Genomic DNA, 12853 nt, shown 5'->3' on the forward strand with positions numbered 1-12853 from the left:
AGATCCCCTCCCCTCCCCCACCTCCTGGCTGTCTGGTCCACATGGGACAGTGCAGGGAAAAACAAACAAACAAACAAACAGTCACTTTCCAGAACTAACCATCTCACCAAATTAACCACAGGCAGACTTGGTTTTTGTTGACCGGCACGTTCAAATCCCAGCTCTCTCTAAAGTTTAACAGTAGCCCTGAGGGACTCCTGTAACCCCGATCCGGGAGAACAGTGCATCATGGTCTCTCACAGTCCCCGTTTCAGGCTGAATGGAAGCACTGTGTTCTGAGCTGGGGTTTGTCATCATCACCCAGACACCCATCAGCTGTTGCCACAAACTGTAAAACCAGCCATCCTAATGACTAAACACTGTTGAAAGAAATCTATCTGAAGATAACAGGGAATGGAAAACACTATTACATTTCATCAAACAGTTCCCTCTCATAGCCCTGTCAACTTTCTACAGACCAGGAACCCCTTGGAGCATCTGAAGAAGGCTACAGACCCTCTCCCCTTCAAAGGCACACATGCTCGAAGCCGCCCAATTCTGTGATTCTTTCAGGGACCGGAATCACTCTAAATCCCAATGCACAGGTTCCAGATTATAAACCCCTAATCTGGATGGAACTTCCAGACAGACAACAGCTTCCTTTCACAGGATTAACATGGCTGGTAGGGAAGGAACAGAATTTGGCAGTCTGGCGGCTTAATGCTCATAAAGGTCACTATAACAGGAGAAAGTACCACATTTTGTTCCCATGTCTTCATTTATTAGCTACATAACACTGAAGACATTACTTAAAACCAGAGCTTCATCTATTAGTGATAACAAATTATAAAGAGGAATCTCTTCCCCCACAACAGTGATGAGACCACATAACGGAGGGGCATGTGCCTGGCTGACTGCCAGCAGCGGGCCAGGCACAAAGTGGCAAAAGTCAGTCAGGAATCACAGGCAGAGGTGGCCTCCTAAGTCCTTCCCAAGAATAAAGTTATTATTGACAGCAGTAGAAGCGAACATTTGTCGCGGATGCGCTGGGCGCCAAAGGTTGCGAGTGCACTATTCTCACAGCCTATCTCGCAGCTGGTGATGAAACGGACGTAGGAAAGTTAACACGTCCGAGGTTACACAGCAACCCAGGGGCAGTCAGAGCCTGTCCCCTGCACTCTGGACCCGAAGGCAGTCCACTGCTCCGGCCCATGTCACGCTCTCTCCTGATGCTGGTGTCAGGGATGTCTTACTTGGGAACTGCATTGGAGGTCGAGGGTCGGCGTTCTCCTTCTGTCGTAAAATCACAACGTCCCCATCTTTCAAGCCGTAGGAAGCCAGGGATCTGTGGTTGTCTGTGAGAGGTCTTTCAGCATAGACAATCTACGACCAGAAAAGATTGTACGGTAGAAAGCACTGAGGAGTAACACGGCACAAAGCAGGAAGACTACATCCAGTGTCCCTTTCCATCAGACGGCAGTCTCTGCAAAAACCCCCCAGTGGTTTCCAGTCACACCTGGAACAAAAGCCCAAGCCCTTCCTGTTACCAACTAGGCCCAAACCATTTGGTCCCTGGCTCTCCTTCTGACTTCATCTCATATTGTAATTGCCGTTCCCCAAATAACATGATCAATTTCCCTCTGGGGCTGTTTCTCTTGCTCTTCTCTCTACCTAAGGAATGTTCTTTTCCCAGTCATCTCCTTTTAAAGTAGGCTCTATGCCCCATGTAGAAACTGAACTCACGACCCTGAGATCAGGAGTTGCGGGCTCTGCCGACTGAGCCAGCCAGTGCTCCCCAGTCATTCTTTCTTAAGGTCTCTGACCAAACACTACCTTTTCAGAGCCCCTTCATTCATCAGCCTATTTAAAAAGCACCATCAGGGTGCCTGGGTGGCTCAGTGGTTAAGCCTTTGCCTTCGGCACTGGTCAAGATCTCAGGGTCCTGGGACTGAGCCCCACATCAGGCTCTCCACTCAGCGAGGATCCTGCTTCCCCCTACCTCTGCCTACTTGTGATCTCTGTCAAATAAATAAATAAAATCTAAAAAAATAAAATAAAATGTACCCTCACCTCTCATATTATAAATCTATTTCTTAAAGATTTTTTATCTATTTGACAGAGATCCACAAGTAGGCAGAGAGGCAGGCAGAGAGAGAGGAAGGGAAGCAGGCTCCCCGCTGAGCAGAGAGCCCGATGCGGGGCTCGATCCCAAGACCCTGGGACCATGACCTGAGCCGAAGGCAGAGGCTTTAACCCAGTGGACCACCCAGGCGCCCGTGTAAATCTATTTCTTTCTTTCTTTTTTTTTTTATTTGACAAAGAGAGAGAGATCACAAGTAGGCAGAGAGGCAGGCAGAGAGAGAGGGGGAAGCAGGATCCCTGCTGAGCAGAGAGCCCGATTCGGGGCTTGATCTCAGGACTCTGAGATCATGACCTGAGCCAAAGGCAGAGGCTTAACCCACTGAGCCACCCAGGCGCCCCTGTAAATCTATTTCTTTATTGTCTTTCTGTCCCCACTAAAATGTAAGCTACTTGAGGACAGGATTTTGTTTTGCTCGCCATATCTCAAATGTTGTGTGTGTGTGTGTGTGTGTGTGTGTGTGTGTGTGTGTGTGAGAGAGAGAGAGAGAGAGAGAGAGAGAGAGAGATGAGAATTTCTAACATGGACTCTCCTAGCAGCTGTACTTAAGGACAGGATTTTGTTTTGCTCGCCATATCTCAAATGGTGTGTGTGTGTGTGTGTGAGTGAGAGAGAGAGAGAGAGAGAGAGAGAGAGAGAGATGAGAATTTCTAACATGGACTCTCCTAGCAGCTTTCAAGTACGTGATACGGCACTGTTAATTACAGTCGCCAAGCTGGACATGACACCCAGTGTGTCCACTTCTAAATGATCCTGCACACCGGCATGTCCGCGAGTTTTCCAAACACCACCTGCTCTGTATCCCTCCTACCATTCCCAAAGCTCGGTCACACTTACGACTGGAAGATGAAAGGGGAAGAAATTCAGAAAAGAACTAAACACAGATGGCAAAAAGGATCAGGGATGTACTACTAATAAAAACATTTTTACGAGGTGCAACCAAACAGTGAAGAAAACCTGAGAGCAGAAACGCAGACGAAGCACCGCGCTGCAGGAAGCACGGGCACGGAGGGCACAGGGTGCTTTTGCCACGAGGGCACACGAAACCTACCCCACACTGTCACATGCTCCAGAGGGGCATTCAGAGCAAATTCAGGCTTTGAAAGGTTTTCTCCCTAACGACTGGCTCTGCACCAGGTCACAGGCAAACGGAGGAGCCTGCGTCCTGTCCTGGCTCTGAGAGGGGCCGTGTCCCTCAGCTGGTCCAGGCTTCACAGTCCCCATTTGTCAAGCAAGCAGGTGGGGCTCGAGAATCACTACAGCTGTCCCTTCCAGGTCTTTCTGCTCTCTACCATTTTACAGCATTTCCTCATGTGTCCTCAAAGCTTTCACAGTCAGACTGCCTGACACGGAACCTGAAAAGTACAGGATTTGTACGGGGAAAAATGAGCCGTCATATCCGCTCGCAGAATTTGCACTGACGTGAGGAACAGAACGAACAGGAAACCGAATTTCCAAAACCGAATACTTCTGGGGATGCACAAAAAACTGATTTCAGAGTTTGTAGGGATGCCGATACTTTATAAATTCTATACACGACTAGAAAATGTAATGTTCGTTCTTACCCTCAACCTACAGAGTTCAAACATGTTACAAGAGACTGCAGGTACCATTCCATCAATCCAGTCACACTCTCTTCTTCTCCCTTATTTAAGCACCACACGATAAAGGTACAACAGAATCAACACAGACTGTTTGCAAAACAACCTGAAAGTCCTATCATAATGTGTGGGACTGCTGGGAAAGCTACCAGAAATCTGAAGGGACACGTGTCACGGGTCGGGGTGTGCAGCAAGAAGAGGCCTGCCAAGAGACGCGCCACACAGGCAGCTCTTACAAGGTGGCAGCGGCACTGTGAAGCCACCACAAGGAAGGGACCAAGGGGTCCACGGCCCACTCCTTCATTTCCCGGGTACAGAAACTCAACTATCACTATATCCAGAGATACAGTCAGTGAACACATTCTAACTGGACTTAGAACGTTTATCGACAACAGGAAATCAAACTCAGGAGCATCAGAATGCTCCGGGCCACCAAGTCACTGGATTCTCTTCAGCCTGAGGAGCCACAATCAAACACTACTGCCACGTGCACCTCTATCAGAATGGCTTCTCGCCGTCTCCCACTTACCAATGTCCGCTCATGAAAGTGTCAATCATTTTATGAGGTGGGCCTTACTGGTCCCGTTTTATGGCCAGGGAAACATACAGAGCTCAGTGACCTGAGACTACACAGCTATTAAGAAGAGAACTAGGACTGGAACCATGTCTGCCTGACAAGAGAGCCCATAATCTTCCCTAAGGACCACATACAGCTTCCCCAAACCTAAGTCCAAAGTGGCCTGGGGAATCACTGGGTGACCTGAACAAGAGCTATAGCAGGCCATCCACTAAGGGCCTATCCTCACCAGAGGGATCTAAACCCTGTCCACTGCTCACTGCATCCCCTGCCCTGAACGCAAGAAAGAATGCTCGCAACTCCTCCCTCTTTGACCTCCCACCTTGTAGACACCGTACATCACTCCACAGGATTCCTTTAACACAGTCTTTGCTCAGCAGACAATACGATTGTTTTACAAAGTAAAGACAGCCTCGTCTAACAATAAGATCCAGGTAATAAGCACCACCAAACACATATAGGAAGTGTGGAATATTGCTATCTGCCCCACTTCCTAAAAATACTCTACTGGAGAATGTGGGTGAGGAGCAAAGACCCTTCACACTGACAAAGCAGCAGGCATGTTCCGTTTGAGTCAAGGACACAAATGAGATAAACAAAAGCTTAGCTGAAATTGTAACTGCCACAAAGAACTGATTTCTTTTTGTTCAGACGGGTTTAAACGTCTAAGAAAGATAATCTTTTTATAGCTTAAGTCCTAGAATAAGTCTGAATGATCTTCTAGCTTAATAGGAGAATATCAGACCAATGGCTTCAAATTTCTACCAGTCAAAACAGAATGACTGTCAGCAATGGTACCGGTGATGCTGCCTACCCGAACACTCCACTCAAAGGCCACAAAGCTAAAAATTCTAGTTTTGCCAGTGATGAGAACATCAAACAGGAAAACTGATACTGCTGCGAGTCTCTAGCTGAGGAAGTGGCCCACCTGCGAGGACTTACTCCAGAGGGGTCACTCTCGAGATGGAATTCTCCTCTCAATGAACATTCAACAACAATATGATTAAAACAACTCCAGGACCTTTAAGAATGACATCAAACATTTCCCGGTCTCTGAATGAGCCTCCCATCAACAGAAGTCGCAATACGTTTCTAGCAGTAAGGACTATACACTGGCCACAAAATCTTTGGACTCACATCTGAATGGCTACAGAATAGTATCTACCAGTAACAGAAAGCCCACTGTATATCAAGTGATCTACATAAACTATTTCATGCAACAGCTTGACTTTTCCAGCCCTGCTGGAAAACAATTTGGCAACAGCTACCAAGAGCCTTTCAAAAGACCTGGCAATTCCATATCTAAGAATATACCCTGAGAAAATAATCAGAAATGGGGACAAAGCCTTAAGTATACAGATATCCATGAAAATGATACTCATAACGGCTTCCAATTTTCCCCAACTCAAATGCTCAGCAATAAGGAAATTGTTAAATAAACTGTAGTACATCGACAGGATGGTATATGATATGGCCATTAAAATGATAAATTTGAAGAATTTGATATGCGATGGGAAAATGCTGACAATGTACTATTGAGGGAACAAAGAAAGTTGAAACTGTTATGGTAGTTCAGGGCATCGTGTTTAAAAGATACACATGTAAAAGGAAATAAGCTTAGAAAAAAAAAAAATACACTAAAAAGTAAACTGCAGGGGCACCCGGGTGGCTCAGCTGGCAAACCGTCTGCCTTCAGCTCAGGTCATGATCCCAGGGTCCTGAGACTGAGTCCCATGTTGAGCTCTCTGCTCAGTGGAGTCTGCTTCACCCTCTCCCCCTGCTCATGCTCTCTCTTGCTCCCTCTCTCTCAAATAAATAAAATCTTAAACAAACAAACAAGCAAACTGCAGTTATTCGGGGGTTATGAGGTAGTAACTTACTGTCCTTATCTTTTTCTGTAAGTTACAAATTCTCTACAATGAATACGTAGTATTTATCGGGGGGGGGGGGGGGGAGACCATGAAAATTACCTGCGAAAATAAACATGTCCAAACCAGCTACAACAGAAAATTTCAGTTTCCACTGATTTAAAACAGTGTTTTACAAACCACAAGTCATGCTGTGTACAGAGCTGCTTTTCCAGGATCATACAGTCACTGCTATTATTTGGTATTTAAATATGCCTTTCATTTGAGAGTCCTTACACATTCTGCACACGTCTTTACCACATGCCACCTACAGGGGTAAATTATAATGATGTTTCAAAAATACAAAGACATTAATTTAAAGTGAAGCTAAGTTCTGATAATTCTTTGAAGTTTGCCCAGCCAAGTCTGCATCAAAGTATCAAACAGAGCCATGACTGGCTTCCAAGCCCACACTTGTATTAAGAGATGGAACATGCCCAGCTTTAATCACATGTACAAGCAGAGATAGTTTCTCGTCTAAATTTGTTATCGTCACATTATAACTACTATAATCAGACCAGAGCTGTTAAAAATTAACACCTTTTCCAAGCGCATACTTAGGCACTAATGAGGCTGATGTGGAAGACTGAATTCAAAACCAGTGATCCTCAGTGCGGGGAAGGCATGCATATTCTTTAAATATGAAGGAACAGAACAGTATTAGAATTTTCATTTCCATTTATTTGAGTTCATCCTTCCTTAAATTCTATCTTATGGTTGTTCATAATGTACACAAGGTATTCCTTCATGTGTGCATTATATACACATTATATATATATATACACACACACACACATATATATGTATATATATTATACATATGTGCGCTATCTTATGGTTGTTCATAATGTATATATATTATACATATGTGTGCATATATATACAATATATATACAATGCATATCACATTTGTTCAAAATGTTTGTAACTTTTTATGTATCACAAAGATGTATGTTCCAAAACATTTTACTCAGAGGGATACATAACAAAAAACAGTTTGGAGATCAGTGGTGGAGATCCTGACAGGAAAGAACAGTCAGGAACATTAAAAAGAAAAAAAAAAAATCCCTTTAAAAATGGAGGAGAAGGAATGAAAATGGAGAAGGTAACTAAGAGGAGAGAGGTAAAGAGACCAAGAGAACTGTGAGAGGAAGAAAGGGAAGATGAGTAATAGGGGAGAATCTGGGAGGTAAAGGGGTGGGAGAGGGGGGCCTTCGTGTAAGTGACATTTTTGTAGGTAAGAACTCTAACGATGCTTACTATTATGATTTGGTGAAGGGAAATGACTCAAGTGTCTAGGGTGGATCCTGTTCCTGCCCGATGGGCAAACAACTGAAAAGGCAACCGACCACCAGACATCTTAAAATAGATCTGTGTTAGGTTACAATGGAGCCAACAGGAACAAACTTGAAACGCAGGAGCTGTTGACCGCTCTGTAATACAAGGTTCACAGTACTGGGAGCCCAGGTTTGCATATGCTAAGCTGGCTTGGGAAGGAAGTAAATGCCCAAAGGTGACCTAAGGAATAAGAAAGAAATCTGGAGTCAGCCTAACTATTCAGTGACTGAGGAACTCCTCACATCCTGGGCTATGCCAATCTGACACACTCTTCACTCAGAAACAGCAGGATTGGAGGCAGTGCCAATCGTCATCTTCTTCCAAGTCCTAATAACAACAAAATCAACTTACATCTTAATTTTTTATTTCCCTCACCAGCTGGTGATTATAACCAGGGTAAGAGAAATGCCACCTTCAAATATTTTAAGAGTTGAGTGTCCCTCCCTAATTAAACTGTCCTTTCCTAGCACTCCACTTGAGGGATTCACTGACAGGAACTGGTTCCTCAGTTTTTGTGGATTAGCTGTTTATAGAAAAAGGCTCAAAGAATCCCTTTTACCAAGTTCTTTGTAACTTTCATCAGTCGGCCTATTTGAGTGACACTTTGTACCTTGAAACAAAATCTTTCTTGATATTCAGCTTTATGCCAAGGTTCCAAAGTTCTCTTACTGTAAAGGAATCATACTTGCTTCTGAACAAAATAGTGACGCATCTGTTTACCATAACACAGGGCAGAACACGCTGTAGTTAGGCAATAGTTTTTGGAACTATTTCCTAACTGCAGTAGGAAATCAAGATTTACATTCTGGGGCCTTGCAGGACTTCTGTAATTTTCTAAATGTTCAGACCATGTCCTCCAAGGTCCACTTATCAGGTTAAGATTTAAACGTTTTAGTGTGAAGGCCAGAGTTATCGTCACCAATTCTGTTTGGGGGCAGCCTCAAGGCATTTTGAGAATAAATTACTTTGCTTATTTGAAATGTTAGAGCAGCTGAACTTCCTTCCAGCAGGGTAGGGAAATGAAACAGGCGAATCACACCAAGAATATACTAGGCCCTTTTTACAAAAATATCTTCATAAAGCAACGAACTTTGAACCCACCCAAACTCTGAATTATGGCCTGAAATAAAGAGAGATTCCGGCCTACTCCCAGAGAAGAAACCAGAGCAACAAACAACCTGAATTGAACTAATAAGTGCCCTCCCACTGGTGGGGGGAAAGGGAGAAATTGCTTTTTTTTTTTTTTTTTTTTAAAGAATTTAACCCGAAATGCCATGTGGTAGGGAAAAGGGAACAGGGCATTTCCAAATGCCTCGAAACAAGGTAATGGAAGTCTCAAAACTTTTTCCTTCACTTAAGAGTGCAAACCTCTACATTTAAAGGTAAATTACGTTTGCTTAAGCAGGAGCCCGCTCCAAAAAAGCAGATGCACAACAACCTACCACAGTGATCCAAACTGGTATTTCTGGTTGGGGAAGCAGGATGTACGAATTCCTGCGAACCTGGAGCTGCTGCTTCTATTCTACAGCTGTTCATAATGTACGTAGATCCACACCACCCCAAACGAGGGATTATTAGGGGAGAAGGGGCCAGAGAGCCAGAAGGTGGGGCGGGCCGCCCAACTGTCCACGCGCCCCTCAGGCTGCAGTGGGTGAGTCTGCGGTCAGGTTCCCCGCTCCCTCCCATGGCACCCCACCCCACGCTCGGCGTGTGTGGGGGCAGCCAGCGATTCCAGCTCCCTCCCGGACGCGGGGGCGGGCTGGGAGAGGCCATTCTGCTCCCGCCACCCCCAAATTCTCACCAGTAGCAAAGGGAGGGCGTGAGACCCGGAGGCAGGAGGGTTAGACCCGGAGGGAGACTCCGCTCGCTGCCCGGCATACCTGGCTCTCCGCTGCGGGGATGCCGGACTCGAGCTCGCACAGCGCGCGGAAGTTGTGCAGCTCGAAGTCTGCGTCGACCTGGAGGGAAAAGGTCACCTCGGAGAGGTCCCTCCGCACACAGTACACGGTGAGCAGCATGGCCCGGGCCCGACCCAGCTCGGCTCGGCCCGGCCTCGGCGCTGGGCTGCGGGGCGGCGGCGGGGCCTGGCTGGTGCTGCGGGCGAACGGCGCGAGCTGCTCGCTCGCCCGCTTGCTGCTTCCCTCCCTCACACACGCTCAGTGACTCACTCCCTCCCGCCCTCACTACCAAGCACGGCCGCCGCCACCCGCCTGCGACTCCGTCTGCCTGCTTGCCGGCCTGCCTCCCACCGCTGCCGCCAAGCGCGCCAGCCGCCGGCGCCCCGCCCCGCCGCAACGCGGCTGCCGTAAAGCCCGCCTCGCCCTCTCTGCCTTCGCGACGCAGAGAAGGGGCGGGCCGGGAAGAGGAAGCGGGACGCTAGGAGAGGATTGGAGGGAAGGGAAGGCTTGGGAAGCCAGGGAAAGGAAGGGCGAGAAAAGGGGCGGGAAGGAAGGGAATGAGGGAAATTGGAGAGTGATTTCAGAGTTGAGGTCGGTCGTGGTGTCCATGATCTCATTCACCCAAATGAGACATTCATTAAGCGCCGACCAGGTGGATACAAAAATGGGTAAAAACACAGGTCTTTCTTTGCCCTTGTGGAACTCTCACGCAACTAAGCACAGAGTTCTAAAATGTATTTTACCAAGTAGAAATGGAGGCTTAGAAAGATTAATTCACTTCCTGTCCCAATGATTTAGAGTTAAAACCGAAATCATGACCCCATCTAGTGTACAGAACCGAGCTTACTCTGGCCCCTGCCTTCTTCTCCAGACCTGCCTCCTGAGTCCTTCCTGCGCTCCGCCCACCCAGCCACACTGGGACCTTTGGTTCCTCCGAGGCTCCATTCCCCTGTCTTGCAAAGTTTTCTCTCTACTCGGGACGTCTCCTTCCTAGACCTAGCACCCACCCACCCCCAGCGCCTGCTGCAGAGCCTTTATTGGGCACAGCTCAGAATCTACTTGTTAAAGTATTTGCTACTTTAATGGCCTGTTCATGGACACATGGCTGATGACTGAATAGAGGCCCAGAACATGAGAATAAGGTCACAAAAACCGATCCAACAGTGGCATCTCCGTACTTAACACCGCCCAACTCCCCATCTGTGGAGTAGGGATCCCTCTTCTGTTGTAACAGGAGGGAAGAAGGAAACAGGATGGCTGTGGATGCAGGTTAAGTAGGTAGGTTTGGTGGCAAGAAAGTCAATGACCATCGGATGACTTCCCTCTGTGAAGGATGGAAGTTCTTCTGTGGAGAATAAAGAGAAAAACTGGAGGAGCAGGGGCTGGAGAAGAGTGGTTATATCGACTACAGAAAGCCTATCAGTGATTTAAGCAAATAAAGGTTTATTTGTCTCACAGGATAGGAAGCCAGGAGGTAGACAACTGCATCTGTTCAGTGACTCAATAATATTGGGGCCTCTATTCCTGTAAATATTTTGGCCTTTCCTGGAGGGTCACGATATGGCTGGCTGCCTCCACTCCATGTAGCATTTTCTTGTTTAAGGCAAGAAGTTGGCCAGAAGTCCTACAGCAGGTTTCTGCTTACACCTCACTGGCCACCAGTATGCCACATAGATGCAAGCAAGGGTAGGAAAGTGGGTGTTTCGCTTCTCTCACCTCTTTAAAGGACATGGACAGGAGAAAAAGGTTTTTGGAACATGTGTTAGGTGAGACCTACATAATCCACTACTATCTACATAGACCTATGGCAGAGGATATTTGAAATATCCATTGCAAACTGAAGCAAGTTGAACAGAGAAATGATGTAGAATTGTCAGGTGGTGTCAAGGATCCAACTGAGGTTTGATTAATTTTCCATGTTACATTTTTTTTCTAGTGGAGCTCAGGTGCCCAGGTGTGCCAGATTTTATTTTCCAAAGATGGCGATGATAATCTTGCCCATCTTACGTGTTCTTCTTACAATGTGACCGTAACATTCCTCCTATTAAGAGATGGGGTATATGTTCCTCCACCTGAGTCATGGCTGACTGACTCTGGTATAAATGTCATTGTGTGCCTTCTGAGGCTAGGTTATAAATGGCAATATAACTCCTGCTTTGTTCTCTGGGAACACTTGGTCTTAGAACCCAACAACCATGCTGTGAGGAAACCCAAACCACATGGAGAGAACAACCCAGCTGAGATCAAAGTCAATTCCTAGGAAAACCACCAAAGACACTTGCAGTTGGTGTCAACCCCAGACACTGAGCCATCTCCAGCATGTGGGTCTTTCCAGCAGAGGTCTCACACGCGATGGGGCCATCTCCACTGTACTCTTTTTGAATCCCCGACCCACAAATCTGTGAGCATAATACAATGATTATTTTGCTTGACTAAGTTTGAGGTGGTTTGTTACAAAGCAACAATAAATGGTACACTGAATACAGTCTCTCTTTATATATATATAAACATATATATGTATACACACAAGTATATGTATACGTACACGCACACACACACACACACACACACACACATATACCTACCACGTCTTCTTTATCCATTCATCTATCAATGGACACGTGGGCTGCTTCCATAATGTGGTTGTTATGTTTGTTTGTTTGTTTTTTGTAAGATTTTATATATTTGAGAGAGAGAGAGAGAGAGCGCATAAGCAGGAGGGGCAGGGGAAGAGGGAGACAATCTCAAACAGATTCACCACTGAATGTGGAGCCCAACATGGCGCTTAATCCCAGGAGATCATGACCTGTGATCATGACCTGAGCTGAAACCAAGAGTTAGATGCTTAGCCGACTGTGCCACCCAGGTGCCCTCATAGTCTGGCTATTGTAAATAATGCTGCAACAAACATGGGGGTGCATGTAGCCCTTTGAATTAGTGCTTTTGTATTTCGGGGGTAAACACCAAGTTGTGTGATTACTGGATTGTAGGGTTGTTCTATTTTTCTTTTTGAGGAAACTTCTCACCATTTTCCACAGTGGCTGCACCAGTTTGCATTCCCACCAACAGTGCAAGAAGGTTCCTTTTTCTCCACATCCTTGCTATCCCTTGTTTCTTGGGTTTTTGCTTCTAGCCATTCTGGCAAATATAAGGTTGTATCTCATTGTAGCTTTGATTTGCGATTCCTCAATGATGAGTGATGTTGAGCCTCTTTTCATGTGTCTTATTGGCCATGTGTATGTCTTCTTTGGAGACTTGCCTTCTGCTCATTTTTTAATTGGGTTATTTGTTTTTTGGGTGTTGAGCTGTATCAGTCCTTTATATATTTTGGATACTAACCCTTTATCAGATATGTCATTTGCAGACATTACTTACATAAATTTTAAAAAAAAGTGGTAAGAGAGAGGGGTCCC

General features: G+C 46.0%; 1 protein-coding gene across 3 annotated transcripts in view; it reads right to left on the reverse strand.

Annotated features, from left to right (window-relative positions):
* DDI2 (DNA damage inducible 1 homolog 2) overlaps positions 1-9755 on the reverse strand; it is a 52980-nt gene extending 43225 nt beyond the window's left edge. For 2 of the 3 annotated variants that reach the window (XM_045998389.1, XM_045998228.1), the window contains exons 1-2: positions 9423-9755; positions 1233-1362 (exon numbers count right to left, since the gene is read on the reverse strand). In XM_045998389.1, the coding sequence (XP_045854345.1) occupies positions 1233-1362; positions 9423-9560 (268 nt within the window). In that variant the 5' untranslated portion in view covers positions 9561-9755. The remainder of the gene's footprint in view (positions 1-1232; positions 1363-9422) is intronic. The other variant, XM_045998471.1, reaches the window with a different exon arrangement.
* Positions 9756-12853: the final 3098 nt, after the last annotated feature.

This window comes from Meles meles, chromosome 1 (assembly GCF_922984935.1).
Source record: "Meles meles chromosome 1, mMelMel3.1 paternal haplotype, whole genome shotgun sequence".
Classification (NCBI taxonomy): domain Eukaryota; kingdom Metazoa; phylum Chordata; class Mammalia; order Carnivora; family Mustelidae; genus Meles; species Meles meles.